At 52.8% G+C, this 21,916-nt stretch overlaps 1 protein-coding gene across 1 annotated transcript in view; it reads left to right on the forward strand.

The window, feature by feature from the left end:
* Window positions 1-1,802: 1,802 nt before the first annotated feature.
* LOC136582669 (pleckstrin homology domain-containing family G member 4B-like) overlaps window positions 1,803-21,916 on the forward strand; it is an 82,823-nt gene continuing 62,709 nt past the window's right edge. The window contains exon 1 of the mRNA XM_066583848.1: window positions 1,803-1,877. Within this exon, the coding sequence (XP_066439945.1) occupies window positions 1,875-1,877 (3 nt within the window). The 5' untranslated portion in view covers window positions 1,803-1,874. The remainder of the gene's footprint in view (window positions 1,878-21,916) is intronic.

The following is a 21,916-nucleotide window of genomic DNA, read 5'->3' on the forward strand; positions in this document are numbered from 1 at the left end:
CCCCCTGTAATAACACACAGCCCCCCAGTAATAACACACGGCCCCCCTGTAATAACACACGGCCCCCCTGTAATAACACACGGCCCCCCAGTAATAACACACAGCCCCCAGCACTACAGCCCCCCAGTAATAACACACAGCCCCCCAGTAATAACACACAGCCCCCCGCACTACAGCCCCCCAGTAATAACACACAGCCCCCCGCACTACAGCCCCCAGTAATAACACACAGCCCCCCAGTAATAACACACAGCCCCCAGCACTACAGCCCCCCAGTAATAACACACAGCCCCCAGCACTACAGCCCCCCAGTAATAACACACAGCCCCCAGTAATAACACACAACCCCCCAGTAATAACACACAGCCCCCCAGTAATAACACACAGCCCCCAGCACTACAGCCCCCCAGTAATAACACACAGCCCCCAGTAATAACACACAACCCCCCAGTAATAACACACAGCCCCCCAGTAATAACACACAGCCCCCAGCACTACAGCCCCCAGTAATAACACACAGCCCCCCAGTAATAACACACGGCCCCCCAGTAATAACACACAGCCCCCCAGTAATAACACAGCCCCCCAGTAATAACACAGCCCCCCAGTAATAACACAGCCCCCCAGCACTACAGCCCCCCTGTAATAACACACAGCCCCCAGTAATAACACACAGCCCCCCAGTAATAACACACAGCCCCCAGCACTACAGCCCCCCAGTAATAACACACAGCCCCCAGTAATAACACACAGCCCCCCGCACTACAGCCCCCCAGTAATAACACACAGCCCCCCGCACTACAGCCCCCCAGTAATAACACACAGCCCCCCAGTAATAACACACAGCCCCCCAGTAATAACACACAGCCCCCAGCACTACAGCCCCCCAGTAATAACACACAGCCCCCTGCACTACAGCCCCCCAGTAATAACACAGCCCCCCAGCACTACAGCCCCCCAGTAATAACACAGCCCCCAGCACTACAGCCCCCAGTAATAACACACAGCCCCCCAGTAATAACACACAGCCCCCCAGTAATAACACACAGCCCCCAGCACTACAGCCCCCCAGTAATAACACACAGCCCCCAGTAATAACACAGCCCCCCAGTAATAACACACAGCCCCCCAGTAATAACACACAGCCCCCCAGTAATAACACACAGCCCCCAGCACTACAGCCCCCCAGTAATAACACACAGCCCCCCAGTAATAACACACAGCCCCCAGCACTACAGCCCCCCAGTAATAACACACAGCCCCCCGCACTACAGCCCCCCAGTAATAACACACAGCCCCCTGCACTACAGCCCCCCAGTAATAACACACAGCCCCCCAGTAATAACACACGGCCCCCCAGTAATAACACACGGCCCCCCAGTAATAACACACGGCCCCCCAGTAATAACACACGGCCCCCCAGTAATAACACAGCCCCCCAGCACTACAGCCCCCCAGTAATAACACACGGCCCCCTGCACTACAGCCCCCCAGTAATAACACACGGCCCCGCAGTAATAACACACAGCCCCCCAGTAATAACACACAGCCCCCAGCACTACAGCCCCCCAGTAATAACACACAGCCCCCCAGCACTACAGCCCCCCAGTAATAACAGCCCCCCAGTAATAACAGCCCCCCAGTAATAACAGCCCCCCAGTAATAACAGCCCCCCGGCACTGCTGCTCTACTGCTGACAGGCTGCATGCTCGCGCTTGTAACATCCCAGGTTGCCGCTCCGGGGTCAGCGCCGTCGGCCCTCACACTCCCCCTAGCGGCGGGCGGCACACAGGAGGGGCGGGCCGGCTCTCACTGCTCCGGAACATGGCAGCAACGGCGGCGGCGGAGCGGTGAGCGGAGGAGACACCGGCGACATGGTGAGGCGGCCGGGGGACACCGGGGGGAGCCGGGAGGAGCCGCCTAGCGGTCGGGGACCCGTGTGTCAGCTGCCGGCTCTGCTGCGCTCCGTGTTGTCACTTCATGCGCCGCCGGTTACTTTGTATCACTTGTTGTGGCTGTCATGTATCCGTGCTGTGTGATGATGATGCGCGCTGTGTGATGCGCCGTCATGTATGATGAGTGATGTATTATGTGTGATGAGAGATGAGTGATGTGTCATGTGTGACTGCAGCGGTCTGACATGTGTGACTGCAGCGTCCGCCGTGGGTTCTGCTCTGTGTGTCCCGCCGTCATTGTCACCGCGTGTTGTTACGGCGCGCAGGCGGACGGGTCGCGTACGTGCTGCTAAAGTGGCATTGACTTTCATTGGTGCGGAAAATCTGGCCCTCGTCCTACTTTGGCGCTGCGCAGCACTATAGGCTGTAGCGGCATGAAATCCGCCTCGATACTTGCTGCGTGTTACGTAAACGCTGTGTGAGTAATGCGCAGCCAAAATCCGCTCGTGCGCCCGCTGCGCTCCTGTCCTGATGGCACGTCTGTGCTGGTAGCTGCACTGTGTTGCCACAGTAACCACTTATAAGGGGACATCACCCAGCTGTCCCAGACCCCTGAGCGGCAATCACCACAGTGCTGCACCCGAGGAGCGCCGCTGAGCGCTGACCACCCTGCAGGTGACAGCGCAGTGACGGTGGCCCCCAGCGGACATCTGATTACTGGGGGTGATGACATTGTGCTGTCAGGTGGGCAGCTGCGCCCTCGTTGCTGTTGGCACTGTTAATGGTCACTTGTTGCCTCTTGTAGGAGATCAGCGGCGCCATCCAGGTATCACATATTTACCGTATCAGTGTGTGCGGATGCATCGCCAGTATCCGTCCCACTATTGGGACAGCTATCTCGGGTACTGCCAGCTTCGGGGCGGGCAGGTAATATGCAGGGCACTGCCAGCGTTGGGGCGGGCAGGTCATGTTCAAGGTACCACTAGTGTACAGGCGGGCAGGTGATGTGCAGGGTACCACCAGTATCTGGCGGGCAGGTGATGTGCAGGGCATCACCAGTATCTGGCGGGCAGGTGATGTGCAGGGCATCGCCAGCGTCGGCTGGGCAGGTGATGTGCAGGGCACCAGTACTCTCCCAGTCTGTCCAGATACCACTCACTATACCACACAGCCTGGGTATCGCGGTGCCAGGTATATCGCCGGACTGCTCAGGTTGTACTGATCTGCACATCATCAGACTGGCGTTACGCAGCGCCCTAGGTGATAAGTGGTGGCATGGGCACCTCAGCTTCTGTGTGGATTGGTAATGGGCAGGATACCAGTGATATCTGTCTCCTTAGTGCCCAGCAAATCGCCAGTCTGCACGGGTACCTCTATAACAGACAACCGGGGCATCCATCCATGTTACCAGTCTATTCATATTCTACAGGTATGATTGTGCCGTTATGTGGGTATTCGCTGTGCCATGCATCGTACCCAACTGTTCAGGTATCACATACACTGGCACAAGACTGATTATGTGCCAGTCACCTCTGGTGCCAGGACAGCATGGTGTTTTTCCAGAATACCTGTGCAGATGGGTGATATGAAGGGCACCTGGGTTGTCTGTCCATTTGTCATTGGTGCCCTAGGTATCACCCATCTGTGCTGGTACTGTTGCTGTGCCCAGGTATCCTGGCATCTCAGCAGAAACATCCACAGTGCGATGCTCCAGAATACCCCCCAGTGCAGGACGTGACAGTGCAGCGGGCACAGACTTGGAATCCTACCGTGGGAAGGGCTGCGCTGAACCCTGAGAGGAAAGCAGCATGTTTAATTTGGGCAGGTGCCAGTCTAGAATAATCCGATGACCCGCAGTCTCCAGTGTGCAGTGCTGCACCTCTTGTCAGGGGGCAGATAGTTACTGGGCAGCAGTGCAGCCGCCTGCAGACCTGAGGGCAGGAAAGAACAGGTGCCTGGCATTTGCATTGCCAGCCTGCTGAGAGGAAGACCCGTCTGTGCGAGGAGCGAAAGGGGAAATGGTTGCGTCGTAACTTCAGCGTATCCTGCAGCCAAAATGATAAGATCAGGTGCGCCTGTCATGGCATCACAGTGCCTCCCGGAGCTCATGTCTGATGATAACATGGCTGAGACTGCCCTGTGCCCTGGCATAAGATGTGCGGTGCCAGGGAAAGGTCTAATGTAATTGGTTATATCCGGATATAATGTAGATAGAATATTCAGTCACTATGTACCTGCATTACTTATCCTGTAGATCTTTTTATTATAAAAGTGAAAAACACAACAATAAACAGAACATAAATATCGCTCACTTGGCATAAAAGACATAAACATAAAACAAAACCAAATTATCACTTATATTATCTGTACTTTGCCTTACTGCAGGACAAGGGAACAAAAGCAAAAGGTCCATCTGGTCCAAATAATACACACCGCACACTACACCAACCTGCACTCCAAACTACACTCACTCATCCTCACCAATACATATACGCTACATACTACATATAACGATATACACACATGTAAGAAAACAACCATAACTCACAGGATCCAGCCTGAAATCCCCAAAAAAAGAAGAAAGAAAACGACTAATAACCAAAGCAATTATATAATAACAATAATGCAAATAACAAAAGTAGTAACAATAAGAACAACCCAATACCTTTTTTTTTTTTTTTTTTTAATGCCCACCACCTAAAAAAAATAAAACCTTACATAATCCTAAACTAACCCTATATCCAGACCAAACCACCACACACCCCAAACAACCCCCTACGGTGCAGCCTGGGAGCCACGCCTGCATCCCAAGTCCGTGCTCAATGTCTATGTCCAGGACGAGCCAAGCTGCACCAGAATACACGCCCTGCCCGCCGCAGCCTGAGGGCCACGCCCGCACCAACAGTCCGTGCCCAGTGTTCATTGTCCGGGACGTGTCAAGCTACGGCTGAGGCATAAATCCCCCCCCCTCCCCCCAATAAACCCCCACCCAACCTATCTATAACCCCTAACCCTATATACAAAACAAAACATATAACATCTCTTATACTACACAACTACAAACCAACACTACATATTAATACCCGAAAGCCTAAGGTTCAGTTACCTGCAGCCGTACATACTTTATCTTTGACCGAAAACAAAAACTCTACTAGTGTCACACTCAGCCCTCCACCAGGACTGGATATGATAAGCTGGGCACCGACCAAATAGAGAAAAACTATCCCTATAGTTAATCTGTCCCTACAATGTCCCTACTCCTTCCCTAAAACTTACTCCAGAGAAACTGTCCCTACCTCTCCCTATTCTGTCCCTACAAAGACCCTATCAATAAGAAGACTGTCCCTAACGAAATACAAACCCTCTCCATAGGAGAGAGGCCTTAGTCGTGCCCAACCTCTCATAATCCAGAGAGCGCACCTTCACCAGGTCACCCAGGATGTTTCTATTCACCTCATCCACGGGGAGGATTTTCTCTTCCGTCGAAACTAGACACCGTGCGTTCCAAATGTGAAACCTAACCACTAGGCTGACTAAGAATAAAGTGCACCGGTCCCTGCCACCAAGGTCCCCGAATGCTCCATAGACCCATTCCGCATACGAGAGGCGTGCCAACCTGGGCCAACCAATGGAGGCTCCCACCCGTTTGTACACCTCTGTATTAAAGGGACACTGAAGCAGGAAATGCTCCATGCTTTCCAGTACGTTGCTACACTCCTGGCGGGGGCAACCCCTATCCACCAGTGGCCTGCTCTTCAAGTTGCCCCTTACATACAGTCTCCCGTGGAAACAGCGCCAAGTCAAGTCCCAAAACTTCAAGGGGATCCTGTCAGAATTCAATAAACGTAACCCTCCCTCCAGGTCCCGACTTGGGCAGTCCTTGAGCGCCAGGGGCTTCTGGAAATGGGTCAACAGAACCCTCTTATCGAGGAGTTTCCTCGACAGAGTTCTGATCTCCCACATCCCCAGACCCCACCGACGTATCATCTTCAGAACCACGGTAGCGTAAGCCGGAAGATGCCCGTGCGGCGTGCGAAGATCCTTCACTCGCCCTCCTGTCTCCCATTCCTGGAAGAAAGGCCGAAGCCATCCCCAACAGGAGAATACCCACGGAGGAGCCCTCTCTTGCCAGAGGTTGCCTATATTGATCTTAACAAAGGTGTTTACGAGAAACACCACGGGGTTGACCATAGATAACCCCCCTGGTCTCCTCGTGCGATATGTGACATCTCTCCTAATTAGGTTCAACCTGTTCCCCCACAACATTAGGAAGAACAGGTTGTAGACCCGGGTCCAGAGAGGTTCTGGCAAAATGCATACGCTGCCCAGGTAGATGAATAAAGGGAGCAGGTATGTTTTGATCAGGTTAACCCTTTCCCGAAGGGTCAAAGACCAACCCTTCCACTGGGCCACCTTCTGAGTGGCACCATCGAGCCTCACCACCCAATTTTGCATGGGGTAATCTCCCCGGCCAAATTTGATGCCGAGAACTTTAGCCGAGTCCTGGGGCACTGGAAGAGTGTCCGGGAGACCAAATGTAGGATCTCCCCTTCCTAACCAGAGACTTTCGCACTTATCCCAGTTGATGCCGGACCCGGATGCTTCCGAGTAGCGATCCACCTCTGCCATCACGTACTCTGCCTCCCCCCTCGAGGACACAAAGACGGTGACGTCATCAGCGTACGCTGCCACCCTGAGGGCGGCTTCCGGCACCGCCCGATCCATCCCGACCCCCGCCATAGGCCCACCATCAATCATCCTAAGGAAAGGATCAATGGCAAACACGTACAGCAAGGGGCTCAGAGGACAACCCTGACGGACGCCAGACCCAACCTCAAATGGGTGGCCGACCCAACCGTTCACTAGCGGGAAAGTCTCAGCCCCCACGTACAATGTCCTGAGCCAATTGACAAACCCCACTGGCAGGCCATATCTCAGAAGAACAGACCAGAGGTACTCGTGATTAACCCGATCAAACGCTTTGGCCTGATCCAAGGACAGCAGGTACCCCTCCCAGTGACCAGCCCTACCCTGCTCCACTGCCTCCCGGACACCTAGAACAGCACTAAAGGTGCTACGGCCTGGAACAGAGCAATGCTGGGCGCCCGAGAGGAGCCGGGGTGCAAACTTGACCAGCCGATTAAACAGCACTTTTGCCAGAACCTTCCTGTCCGTATTGAGAAGCACTATGGGACGCCAGTTCTCAATACGGCTCGAGTCTTTACCCTTTGACAGAAGGATCAAAGCCGACCTCCTCATTGACTTTGGGAGAGTGTCCGAGGAAAGACACTCATTGAAAACCTCAGTCAAGAGGGGACTCAAGAGGTCCTTAAAGGTCTTATAGTACTCAGATGTTAAGCCATCCGGTCCTGGCGATTTTTTGAGCGCAAGCCCATCAATCGCCAGTTTAACTTCCTCTATGTTGATCTCCTCTGTCAAAACATTAAGGGAGAGGTCATCCCCTGGCTCAGGAACAGCTTCAGCCAGGAAAGCCGACATCACATCTCGATCTAGATCCCTCTTCCTCAAAAGGTGCGAGTAGAAGGATCTGATGACTTCCAGAATCCCTGATCTGGACCTGTTCAGAGATCCCGTACCGTCGATCAGTCCAGTGACAACTTTACGATTCACTGACATCTTGCAGTTTCTGTAAGGGTCAGGTGAGTGGTACTTCCCGAAGTCCCTCTCAAAAACCAAAGATGCGTGCCTATTATACTGGCACCCTTTGAGCAAAGACTTCACTCTGGAGATCTCCTCGCGGCTACCTCCAGTCGAGACGAGATGTTCGAGTTTCCTCCTCAGGCCCTGATAAAGACGATACTTACTCAGGCTCCTGAGGCTAGAGAGCTGGCGGAAGAACCTCGCAGCCCTGATCTTGAACATCTCCCACCACTCTGACTTACTGCTACAAAGATCCAGTAATGGTACCTGGCTCTGCAGAAAATCCTCAAAGGACTGTCTTATCTCTGCTTCCTCCAGGAGTGATGAATTCAGCCTCCATAAGCCTCTACCCATCCGGGGGGTCTCTGCAACATTCAGGGAAAACAAAATCAGACAGTGGTCGGAGAATTCCACCTCAACAACAGAAACTGGTGAAGAGATGGCTTCCTCCTTCAAATAAAACCTATCTATTCTAGACCTGCACTCGCCTCTATAATAGGTGAAACCCGCGTGGCCTGGGGTGTGCCGGATGTGGACATCCACCAGGCGAGCTTCGCTAGCTATGCTATTAAGCGCGACGCTATCATAAGTCAGCTTGCCTAGGGAGCCTCCCCTGTCACGGGTCCTCGTGACTGCGTTAAAGTCACCCCCAAAGATCACCTGCCGACTACTAAAAAGGTACGGCTTGATCCTCATAAAGAGATCCTTGCGGTCCCGCTTGGTTTGGGGACCATAGATGTTGATTAGCCGAAGCTCTTGTCCCTTCATGAGAACATCCAGGATCAGGCACCTCCCTATTTCTAACTCAATAACCCGTCGGCATTCAACTGCTGCGGTAAAAAGTACCGCCACTCCGCTATATGGCTCGGCCGCAAGAGACCAATAAGATGGACCAGACCTCCATTCCCTCCTTGCCTTGTGCACAGCTGCCAAATTTGGCAGCCTGGTCTCTTGCAAAAACAAAATGTCGGCTTCAACGCGGCCGAGAAAATCAAAGGCCGCAAATCTAGCCATATCAGACTTAATGCTGGCAACATTAATGGATGCCAGCGTCAACGGAGCGGGTGCCGCCATCATTGGTGATCGAGTTAGATGGCTTTCTTCTTCCCACCCCCCTTCTCATCAGGGTCTGAGGATGACCCCTTGCCACGTTTCTTGGACACTGAAAGGTCCATGGCAAGGGGCTCCTCAACCTCGTCCTCCTTGCCACTGGGCTCTGGGCCAGCCCTCCCCCTGGATGTCACCAAACCCCCACAAGAGGAAGGCTCAGCACCCCCTGTAGGCCTCACGCTTGTCCTAGGCACCTCTCCCTCCGAGGACGAGAGAGCTTGGTACCTGTTGGAGAGCCCAACAAGAGGAGAGTTTGGATTGCCTTCCTGCACCTGGCCCGTTGCAGGGGAAGATTTCCCTTCCCTTTTTTTCATTTTCTTGGAGCCCTGCTTGCGCTTTTTCTTTTGCCACTCATCCTTGCCCTCACCCACACTTTCATAGTGGGAAGAATCTGAATAAGTGGCATCCTCTTCCCTTTGGATCCTCCTGACCTCCTCATCCAGCTCCCTGTCCCCTGGAGCCTCAGCCACATGATTTGCGTCCGGAGCAAGGGCCAGCATTGACCCACCTGCCACCTGGGTTTCTACCAGCTCCCTGCCCCTTCCGCGCTTCTCTTGGCGCCTTAGCTTGGCTGCCCCAGCATGTTTGTTCTTCCTTGGCTCCTGGGCTCCATCGCCTCTGCTGGTCCCCTCCCCTGCAGAAGCAACCTCACGGCTCTCCTCCGCTGGGGCCATGACCGCATTGGCGAAAGAGCGCGGACAGCGACTGAATGGGTGACCGAGGTCACCACACAGGTGACACCTAATCTCTGCACAAGATGCCGCAAGATGACCTACCTCGCCACACAGAGCGCACTTGATGACGTTACAGGCTGCACTCAAATGTGTGGGGTCGCCGCACTTGTGACAGAGCTTCGGCTGCCCCTGGTAGAAGGCCAAGATACGATCCCTGCCAAGGAAGGCCGCGGATGGTATGTGGGCCACCGAATTCCCTGAACGCTTAAGTTTTACCATAAACGTCCAGGCTCCGGACCAGATGCCGTGTTCGTCCCGGTTCTTATTGGGCATGTCCACCACCTCTCCGTACCGACTTATCCAAGTCATGATATCATAACAAGAGAGGGACTCGTTACGAGTCAAAACGGTCACTCTCTTGACTCCAGTCTGGCGGGTTACCACTTGTGCAGCGAAACCGCGCCAGCCGGGCTCGTCCTTCATCAGCTCATAATTCCCCCAGAAGAGCTCCAGGCCCTCCGGGCGAGCAAAGCTGATGTCGAACTCAGACGTGCCGTAAGGATGGATCAGGGCATAGATGTCATTTGCCCTGAAACCCATCTTCAGCAGAAGCTCCACCACCTTACTCCTGGATGGGCACGCGTCATTGCCTCTCCACTGAAGACGAGCCACATTCCTACGGCCAATGTCCTGCCCGGTTGTCGGCAGGGACCAGACAATCTCCCCCCTTTGTTCTCGGAAGGCACCAAGACCATGTCTCTCCACCCAGAGAGACAAATCCACAACTCTGCCCCCTACATTCATCGAGCTCTCCCCCCTCCTCAAGGCCTCCAGGAGGCGCTGTTGCAAAACGCCGTCCCCAGAGCCCAAAGACAAGGAGGACGCCTCTCCCCTCCCTCCAGCGGCGACACTGGCATAACTTCTACCAGATGTTGTCGCCGCTGGAGGGGCGACTGGATCCTGACCCACGCCCTGACTACCCTCCGAAGCCCCACCCACCCGTAAACAAGGTGGCATACTTGCCGGGGAACCGGGGACAGCTGTTCCTGCAGGAACAGGGGCAGCAGGAACAGGGGCAGCAGGGGTACCAACAGCCGCATCCATTACCGCACTCACTTCTCCATTCGCTGCTGGACCAGGACCCATGTAATCTTTACCATTAACTTTCTCTTTATGCCCTGAGGGCAAGTCCATGGCACTTCCGGTGGGTGGCTGAAGATGCACTTCAACATTTCTCTGGACATTGGTGGCTGTAGCTCCGCCCACCTTAGCCACTCTAGGAGTTGTAGTTCCTCCAACTTTCCTTGCAGGATCTTTACCATGTGTGGGAGGGTCGGCAGACCCAGCCACCACCCCCTGCGCCCCCTCCGCACCGGAAAGGCGCTTTAGGGACACAGGGGGGACAGCTAAGCCACCACCGGTGGGACCTGGTGCCGGATCACGCCCCCCTCCCACTGGGACGTGACCAACAGCGCCAGCACCTCTGGACTGGCCGCGACTCTTCGCTTTCCCAATGCTCTTCTCCACCTCCTTTACTCCTCCATTCCCACTACTAGCACAAGCGGGCTTGGAGTTTTGGGCCGCATTAACCCTCTCTTCCCCAGTCCCCTGCACCGGACCCACCACAGAGCCCGGGACTAGGAGCTCAGGGTTACCACCCTGGTTTGACTTTGCAGCCAAACCAGAGTGCTTGGTGACATAAACAAACTTTTCTTCAATATACGTTTTTTCCTTTTTCCTCCTCTTTTTGCTTGAGGTCTCCGGGGGTAAATCATTCCCGAAATAGCAAGACTGCAGCCTCTCTGGGGACTCTTGCAGCTGTATCTGCCGCATTATCAGCGCCCCCTCTCCACTACTGCTGCAGCTATCATCAGTGTCCTCTGAATCAGACTCGCCTGATGTGGAGGGCAGGCTGACCTGTTCAGCTGGGATGCTGGGCCCTGTAGTCCCACCTGGCAGTGCTGATTGCTGCTCTCCAGAGCACCCAGCTTGACCATCCTGAGCAGCATCGGATTCCACCGAGCTGCTGCTGCTGGAGTGCCTGGCAGAGCGCTCTTTAATAGCACCGCTGCTCACAGACGCCATTTTGATAAACCTCTCGTCATTTAACAGTTTTTCTTTGAAAGGCCCACTTCTTTCCAGGATCCTTTCCCTCTCCTCTGCATAAAACTCAATGGCCTCCTCACAAGCTTCAATCTGCCGTGATATGGCCAGTTTCCTGGTACGGGATTTTGCCCGCTTCGCATCATGTCGGGCAGCGTGCAGCTCCTGCGTATATTTATTCAGCTGCCTCCCGACATGTCCATAGTCCTTCATATATTTGGCGATACGGGTTGCCACATCCATTACAGACTCACCCTCCCTGCGATCAGCCCAACTTGCCTGCAAACGTTGTTTTGCCGCATGGTCCTCCACTCTCTTTCTCTGGCTGCGGGTCCTCTTGGGCTCCTCCAGGGGAGTCAGGGTGACATTGCTGCCACTCCGACCAGGTGTTCTCCCCTCCTGGGGTGCAGTCCTCCCTCCCCCTGACCGAAGCCAGAGGGAGGAGGTCCGGGACTCCATGGCTGGAGCAAGCCCAGCACCTGTAGTCTTTTCTGGGTAAGATTCCTCTCACTGGTGACCACACCCTGGTTCCTGCAGAGCTCTCACACACCCAACCTTCTCCAGAGATGCACTCACTATTCTGCTGGAGGAGTCACTGTGTACATACATTACTAATCCTGTACTGCTCCTGAGTTACATCCTGTATTATACTCCAGAGCTGCACTCACTATTCTGCTGGTGGAGTCACTGTGTACATACATTACTTATCCTGTACTGATCCTGAGTTACATCCTGTATTATCCTCTAGAGCTGCACTCACTATTCTGCTGGTGGAGTCACTGTGTACATACATTACTTATCCTGTACTGATGCTGAGTTACATCCTGTATTATACTCCAGAGCTGCACTCACTATTCTGCTGGTGGAGTCACTGTATATATACATTACTTATCCTGTACTGACCCTGCATTACATCCTGTATTATACTCAGGAGCTGCACTCACTATTCTGCTGGTGGAGTCACTGTGTACATACATTACTTATCCTGTACTGACCCTGAGTTCCATCCTGTATTATACCCCAGAGCTGCACTCACTATTCTGCTGGTGGAGTCACTGAGTACATACATTACTTATCCTGTACTGACCCTGAGTTCCATCCTGTATTATACCCCAGAGCTGCACTCACTATTCTGCTGGTGGAGTCACTGAGTACATACATTACTTATCCTGTACTGACCCTGAGTTACATCCTGTATTATACTCCAGAGCTGCAGTCACTATTCTGCTGGTGGAGTCACTGTGTACATACATTACTTATCCTGTACTGCTCCTGAGTTACATCCTGTATTATACTCCAGAGCTGCACTCACTATTCTGCTGGTGGAGTCACTGTGTACATACATTACTTATCCTGTACTGACCCTGAGTTATATCCTGTATTATACTCCAGAGCTGCACTCACTATTCTGCTGCTGGAGTCACTGTATACATACATTACTTATCCTGTACTGATCCTGAGTTACACCCTGTATTATACCCCAGAGCTGCACTCACTATTCTGCTGGTGGAGTCACTGTCTACATACATTACTTATCCTGTACTGCTCCTGAGTTACATCCTGTATTATACTCCAGAGCTGCACTCACTATTCTGCTGGTGGAGTCGCTGTGTACATACATTACTTATCCTGTACTGCTCCTGAGTTACATCCTGTATTATACTGCAGAGCTGCACTCACTATTCTGCTGGTGGAGTCACTGTGTACATACATTACTTATCCTGTACTGATCCTGAGTTACATCCTGTATTATCCTCCAGAGCTGTACTCACTATTCTGCTGGTGGAGTCACTGTGTACATACATTACTTATCCTCTACTGATCCTCAGTTACATCCTGTATTATACTCCAGAGCTGCACTCACTATTCTGCTGGTGGAGTCACTGTGTACATACATTACTTATCCTGTACTGCTCCTGAGTTACATCCTGTATTATACTCCAGAGCTGCACTCACTATTCTGCATGCTGCAGAGCTGAACTCTCCCTCCCCTCCCTGCACTGAGTTTGACACAGTGAAGTGCTCTGCTTGCATTAGACTCATCCCGACACTTGGAGAGCAGAGCGTTGTGCGGGTGCAGCGATCCGGATGTTTGCCGTCTGTCTGGAGGGCCTCCCCATAATCTGCCGACTCTCTGGTCACATGACTAGATGCCACTTGCATTATGTCACTAAGGTAAACATGGTGTCTGATGACATCAGTGGTAAATGGCCTGAGCGCTTACTGTGGCACTGAGTGCCATGGAGGAGACTGAGAACACTCGTGGGTGCAGCGGCGCGGCGCTCTCTGGTTATGCCAGCTATGCGGTATTTTTAGGTGGCGGTATATTCGCTTTTACTCCTTTCAGGCCTAAATATACACGGACGGCTATTTTCAAAATAGCCTCCAGCGCCGGTCGCAGAGATCCCAAACTTGTCTGGACAGGCGGCGCTGGCGATCCGAAACCATTTACTGCCCGCCGCCTGAAGAGTGATGCATCTTGGGTGTTAAACCCCCTCTGGGAGCATTGCTGCCGTATCTGCCCCCCCCCCCATGCTTCAGGATGCTGAGATATGAGGAGCTGTTTGATAGGGTCTCCGCACTGCATTTGACTCTCTAAGGCTGGGTTCCCACACGGCGTATTCCCAGCGGAAATCTCGCAGTTTGGCCGCAGTGGAAAACCGCGAGATTTCCACTGGGAAAGCACAGCTTTAAAACCCGCAGCCCTTAGCCGCGCACTTTTCCGTTGCGGTCAGCGCTCCCATAGAGGAGAGCGCGGCCGCAACAAAAAAAAAAAATGGACATGCTGCGGTCGGGGGAATCCGCGTCGCAATGCCGGCTTACCGCAACGGATTCGCCGTCCTGTGTGGATGAGATTTCAGATGGGTTGGTAATCCCGGGATTGGCGGTTGCAGGCAGATTTGCCGCGGCGAAATTCCGGACACATTTTCCGCAGCAAATCTGCCCCGTGTGAACCCAGCCTTCCTGTGCCATGGAGACATTAATGGGGTCCCAACACCACATATGTCATAAATGCCCACAGCCTTGTGGAGAGCAGCGCCCCCCGACCCGCCTGGTGAGTCTATGGAGGGAGGCCGCACATGTCCGCAGCGCTCCCCATTCAGCTCTATGGGAGTTAAATGGCCTTTCCCTTTAAATGGCTTGTACCAAATGTACCTAACCACAGAATAGGGGGGAACTGTCCGCTGGGACCCCCAGTGATCGCTGCACCTTGAACGCCCGGAGCAGCGGTGCACATGCTGACCATCTCGATTGGTCTGGATTCCGAGGTCATGGACTAGGAGGTCAGGCACCTCTGGGCCCCGGCTGCCATGTTCCTGCCCCCGGCTGCGCCAGGTCTTGAGGTTCTGGATGCCCGTGGTGCAGCGCTGGTTTTTATTTCGGTTGTTTTTACTGTGATTTGCATCTCTGCGCCTCATTTTGCATAGAACTGGTCGCCCGGGATTAACTCTTTCAGGACCGTCAGCGCTGACCGGCGCCGCTGCTCAAACTGGCGCAATATCGCAAAAACCTTTTTTGCATTGTTTGAAATTCTTTTCTCCATTAAGATCCCAAACCGCTGTCAGGACTCGTTCACAGCGGCATCAGAGGTGTCCATTGGAGCCCCCGATACTGATTTATGCTAAAAAAACCAGAATGAAATAACGCAGGTATTGCAGTATATCGTTCTGTAAAATGCCGGCTGGCCGTCTGTTGACTAGAACGCAGTGCGTTTGGTTACTAGAGTCCGTTCAGCGCTGCTCGGTCCGGTCATAAGACGGATCTGTTTGGCACGTAGTTGCCGTTTTCATGCTTCCCAAACTAAGTAGTAAAAACGGATGTGCACTTAAAGGGGTTGTCCAGTTATAAAGTATTGATTCCCCTATCCTCAGTTTAGGTCATCAATAGTAGATTGGCGGGACTTTATCGGCCGGCAACCCCACGGATCAGCTGTTCGTTGGGCCGATATGCTTCTGAACTGAGCTGAATTGTTCAGGAAGTAGACAGCTCCGTTCCCACTGCAGTGGCCAGGCTTGGTATTACAGGCAAAGTTTCCACTGAAGTGAATGGGTGCAATACCAAGCTTGGCCACTGTAGTGGGAACGGAGCTGTCTGCTCTCTGCAAAAATCAGCCCAGTGCGTGAGCACAGTTGATCAGTGGGGGTCCTGGCGGTGGAGTACTGACGATCTACTATTAATGGCTTGTCCTGAGGATAGGCGATCAATAATTTGCAACTGGACAACCCCTTTAATCTGCTGGTTGGCCTTGGAAATGGCGAACAATTTATCTCCACCCATCATATTCCTGACAGCTCTGCTCTAACAGTAGTATCTGCTTCCCACAATGCAATGCAGCTCTGGTTGTGATTGGAGAAGTACTGATTCTGCATTGCATGCTGGGAAGCAAAAGAACAATATATGGAGGTCGTATCTGAGGGACATCGTGAGTTCTTGTCCAAGCGGTGACTTCACCCCCTCTGTAGTCCGGGGGGCCGTCGTATGTTGTGAAACTCCATTTGGGGTATTTTCTATGCGCAGGTTGATACTAATGAAGCGGCCCGAGCGATGGCCGCCCGCGGGTATAGAAATGTCGCGCTTCATGGTTGTATAGATCCGCCCTCCGCCAAAAGCTGGTGCGAGTTGGACATCCTTCAATCTCGGCTCGGTCTGCACACGCTGCGCCGTAGATGAGGCCTTTGGTCTGCGGTCATTAATGTTTAATTCTTAGACACCCCCCCCCCCCCCCCCCCCGGGGTTACTGGGGGGCAGCGAACCGCGGGGACTTTCTTCTGTCTTACTGGTTCGGGGTTTTTTATAATCCGTGGAGCAAAACGTTCCGGACTTTGAAACTGGGAGATTTCAGGCGACATCAGTGATCTGTGCGGCCGAGGCGATGGAGGGGGATGTGATTGGTTCCCTGAGCGACCATGGGCCTGTATAGGCGGCAGCGGGTAGATCCAGGGCCGGGCAAAGGTTTAGGCAGGTGGGTAAAATAAATGTTGCAAAAACATACAAGTGTTAGGCACAGTTCACACGGGGCGGATTTGGCGCGGAAATTCCGTCCGGAATTTCGCCGCGGCAAATCCGCCTGCGGCCGCTAATCCCGAGGTTAGCCAGCCAGAAATCTCGTCCACACGGGACGGCAATACCGGCAGAATCCGGCACTGCGGCACGGATTAGCCGGCCGCATCATGCTCATTCTTTTTCTTCCTCCGCTGCGGCCGCGCTCTCCTCTATGGGAGCGCCGGCCGCAGCAGAAGAGCGAGCGGCCAGGCCGCTTCAAAACACGCAGCTAAGTGCCATGGGTTTTGAAGCAGTGCTTCTCCCTGCGGAAATCTTGCGGTTTTTCGCTGCGGCCAAACCGCGAGATTTACGCCGGGAATCCGGTGTGTGAGATCCCAGGATTACGCCGCCTGCAGATGGGCGGAAATTCCGCGGCGGGATTTCCCACGGAATTTCGGCCCCTGGAAGCTGCCATAGGATTGCGTTAACAAACGCAATCCTATGCAGACGGCCGCGCGAAATCTCGCGCGGCAAACAAATCGCGGCATGCTCTATTTCTGTGCGGCGCTCGCAGAGCCCCGCACAGAAACGTCACTCCCCAGCCGCCGGCTCCGCTCTGCGCATGATCTGACCCGGCCGTCTGCAGGCGGCCTTAATAGTTTAGTCAATTTATATTTTGCTAATAGATAAAAATAAACAAAAGAGAACTACAAGTCCCAGCAGCATTTGGTGTGACGCCCTTCACCTTTTGGTACCCAGTGGGGGATTGTGTAGGATTGCAGTCGGGCGCGTCATTAATCAGTAACCCCACACAGGCGATGGTCGTATGTAGCGTGAGACGTCCGTAAGGAACAACTGCACTTTCAGAAAACTTTTGACATCCCAAAAGCATTGATTAGTGGTGGTCTCGCTTCTGAGACCCCCGCTGATTGCTAGAAGAAGGGGCTGCATCGCTCACCTGAGCGCCGTGTCTCCTCGGCTGTGTTCGTTGGTTATCGGCTGCTTCCGCCAGCTGAAAAGAGAGCGGCTTCAAACGAGGCCGGTCATCGGTGCCGGACCAGCCGGGCCTCACTGCCGACCGCGGGGGTGTTGTCATATAATGATGTGGAGACTATACCGAGAATGGCGCGATCGAGGAAAAACATCCAGAGAAAGGGGATCCTGCGGACAGAAGCAGCTCATCCCAGAAAGGGGTGGGAGGAGGATGTCAGGAATCGTTCTGACCAGCAGGCTGCACAGTCAGCTGAATACAACGCTGGAGCTCCAGCTAACGTGTCCGAACGCACAACTCGCCGTTCCTCCGCACGGATGGTATAACAGCAGACGACCAGTTCCAGCGCCATTGTGTCTAAGAGAAACAGAAAGACGCCAGCGGGCAAAAGAGCGCAAAACTTGTATCACTGAGCAGCGGGAAAACATCCCCTGGTCAGATGGGTCCAGATTTCTGTTGCTGATGGGAGATCAGAATTTGGCACAAGCAGCATGAATCGCTGACCCCTTCCTGTCAGCCGGTCAGAACGTGTCAGCACCGCCATCTAATCTGCAGCAACTACAAGAAGCTTCCTGTCCGCAGGGGCCGATATTCCTGCAGGGCGAGTTCATCACTGAGTGGAATCTATGCCACAACGAACGGCTGCGGATCCAAAGGCCAATGGAGTCCAACGCTACTAGATGGGGCTGATAATAACATGGCAGCCGCGGGTAGGACACCTCCATTGATTTCAATGGAGGGCAGCCGCGGCAAAATAGAACATGCTGCAACTTTTCTTCTGCGCTTGGAAAACGCAATTCGTATCTGCGAGTGTGAAGGAGACGTTTAAACTACAAGCCTTTTGAATGCCTGCATTTTGCCGTGGAAAGTCCACGCGGACGGCCATCTTGGATTCAGCAATTAAAATCCGTTGGTGTGAGACCCCCTAAGAGTGATGGGATTTACCCCCGATCGATCCCTGATCATTGGCCATGGACTCATCGCAGTAGCGTTTGGCCAAGAACTGTCCAGCTGGTTGGGGACTTCATCTCATAGCATGCTCTGGAGACAAGGGCCACCGTGGCATGCTGGGGCATGTAGTCCCTCAACACTGGGAGATACATGGGTTGCTCAGCATTGATTTCCATTGTTTGACAATCAAGGAGAATCTTCTTGGGTTGCCCATCTCACCCAAGTGGCAGAATACATTTCCACCCTCCTGCGATTTTAACTTTTCAGTAGGTTGCAGGATGGTGATTGCATGTTGTACATCACAGTGACACCCCGACATTACCTGCACATAACACGTCATCCTGGAGAACCCCCCCACATATGGCAGGTGGTACAGTCCTGAGCTATTATATGTAATAGTATACAGTGACACCCCGACATTACCTGCACATAACACGTCATCCTGGAGAACCCCCCCACATATGGCAGGTGGTACAGTCCTGGGCTATTATATGTCATAGTATACAGTGACACCCCGACATTACCTGCACATAACACACACGTCATCCTGGACAACCCCCCCCACATATGGCAGGTGGTACAGTCCTGGGCTATTATATGTCATAGTATACAGTGACACCCCGACATTACCTGCACATAACACGTCATCCTGGAGAACCCCCCCACATATGGCAGGTGGTACAGTCCCGGGCTATTATATGTCATAGTATACAGTGACATTCCTTTAATCTGGCATCTGTGGGACCTGATGGGTGCTGGATTATCAAACATCGTATGTAGGACAGTATATAAATCCTGTGAGGATGGAGGACCGCCAGCGTGAAGCCCAAGATACAGTCTGCTACCAATTAGAGAATTTTAGCTGTAGTATAGAGCAAGTAATGTATGTTAGCTGTAATCTACACGAAATCTGTGCGGTTTGCTGCAACGTGCTGTTTGTCTGCAGGGCAGCGCCTTGGTGACACGCAGTACATCCTGTATACTGTATAATTAACACTGTGCTAATACACAGCACGGGACAACCCCTTTAAGGCTGATGCTCGAGCGAGTATTGGTCTTCTCGAATAACTGATTACTGGTCCGAGCAAATGCGGCGGGGAAGATATCATTTCCTGCTCATCTCTAATAGCTAACACTAGGGAAGAGAGAGAGTATTCAAAAAGATCTAGCAAAGCTTGAACAGTGGGCGGCGACTAACAGAATGGTATTTAACAAAGAGAAATACAAAGTCCTACATCTGGGCAAGAAAAAGGAAGAAAGTACATACAGAATGGGAGGAATTGGGCCAAGCAGCAGCACATGTGAAAAAGACTTGGGTATACTAATAGATCACAGACTGAACATGAGTCAACAATGTGACGCAGCAGCCAAAAAGGCAAACACAATTCTGGGATGTATTAAGAGAAGCAGAGAGTCTAGATCATGTGAGGTCGTTATCCACTCTACTCTTCCTTAGTCAGACCTCATCTGGAATACTGGGTCCAGCTCTGGGCACCCCACTTTATAAAAGACATAGACAAACTAGAGCAAGTCCAGAGAAGAGTTACCAAGATGGTGAGCGGTCTGCAAATCATGTCCTATGAGGAACGGTTAAAGGATCTGGGAATGTTTAGCAGAAGAGAAGGCTGAGAGGAGACTTAAAGGGGTTGTCTCGCGCCAAAAGGTTTTTTTTTTCCCCCATAGGCCCCACGTTCGGCGCAGGACAACCCCAAAGGATGTGTTAAAAAAAAAAATTTTATTACTTACCCGAATCCCCGCTCTGCGACGTCTTCCTTCTTCTTCCTTCACCAAGATGGCCGCCGGGATCTTCACCCACGATGCACCGCGGGTCTTTTCCCATGGTGCACCGTGGACTCTGTGCGGTCCATTGCCGATTCCAACCTCCTGATTTGCTGGAATCGGCACACGTGACGGGGCGGAGCTACGAGGACCAGCTTTCCGGCACGAGCGGCCCCATTCACCAGGAAGAAGACCGCACAGCGCAAGCGCGTCTAAAAAAGCAAGAAGACATCAGAATTAGACAGATCCATGGCGACGGGGACGCCAGCAACGGAGCAGGTAAGTGAATAACTTCTGTATGGCTCATAATTAATGCACGATGTATATTACAAAGTGCATTAATATGGCCATACAGAAGTGTATACCCCCACTTGCTGCCGCGGGACACCCCCTTTAATAGCGGTCTACAAATATCTGAAGGGCTGTCACAGTGTAGAGGGATCAGCCCTATTCTCATCTGCACAAGGAAAGACTAGAAGCAATGGGATGAAACTGAAAGGGAGGAGACACAGATTAGATATTAGACAGTGAGGGTGATCAATGAGTGGAACAGGTTGCCACGGGAGGTGGGGAGTTCTCCTTCAATGGAAGTGTTCAAACAAAGGCTGCACAGATATCTGTCTGGGGTGATTTAGTGAATCCTGCACTGAGCAGGGGGTCGGACCCGATGACCCCGGAGGACCCTTCCAACTCTACCATTCTAGGATTCTATATATTATACTCTAGAGCTGCACTCACTGTTCTGCTGATTTCGACAAACTCATGGACATACTCCCCTTATGCAGAGGGGAGATATATATATATAACTTCTAAGCATTAGGTAACTGTATAGCGTCTGGAGTAAGGCCACTTCCACACATGACGTTGGCAAAATGCCACGACTTTGATTGTGGCGTTTTGTCACAATTTTACCGCCATTTTCGGATGCAGGTTCCTGTCTCTGACGGCGGGTTTTAACGCCAAACCTCATTCTGTCTGATGGGTGATGAGGTCTGTTAATTGGGGCAAAATAGAGCAGGCAGCGCTCGACGATCATGGCGTTAGAAGACTCCACGATCGAGCGCAGGTCTGCCAGGCCCCACTGAAATCAATGGGAGCCTTGTACCGCGATTACCACGGTGTGCAAAACGATGTGTGACAGTGACCTAAGAGGACTCTTCCCAGCTCTGAAAGCTCCATGAAGTCACTGAACAAGCAGGGGATGCGGTAATAAAGCCCCTTTGAATAGCATTGTCCCATCAGGACCCCCGGACCTCAGTAAGGCATTGGATCTGGGGCGGGGTGTGTGGGGTGATCGGGGAGGATGCTCTGCCGCCCCTGTACAGCTGCGCGCTCCTGCATACAGTGGGTCCGGCTAGTACTACAGGTGCCCCCCATATGGCCAGCTCATTGTCTGGGGGCCGGAGTAAGGAATAGGGGTTCTCCAGGTCGGACCCACCTGTAATTGAGGGTCACGGCCGGAGGGTCAGGGCAGCAGCCGCACCAGATGAGCCGCTGTGAGAATCCGCCTCTCCTTATAATATTTTCTATGTATTTTGGACTCGGTGAATGTCAGCGGCTGCCGGCCAATAGGAGCTAGGCGCGGCCGGCGTGGGCGAAGTGGCTGCGGATCAGAGCGCTGACTTTGCGTTTCAGAGCTCTCCTCTCCGTCTGCTCTTTCCCACCCTTCAGATTTTGTATCCAAAAAGAGGGGAAAATCCGCGTTCTGTGACAGCCCATTGTCTGCGCCGCCAGTTCTGATGGCGCTGCAGTTTGTTCTGCCGAGTGCT

The sequence above is a fragment of the Eleutherodactylus coqui genome, chromosome 11, assembly GCF_035609145.1.
Source record: "Eleutherodactylus coqui strain aEleCoq1 chromosome 11, aEleCoq1.hap1, whole genome shotgun sequence".
In the NCBI taxonomy this organism is placed as follows: Eukaryota; Metazoa; Chordata; class Amphibia; order Anura; family Eleutherodactylidae; genus Eleutherodactylus; species Eleutherodactylus coqui.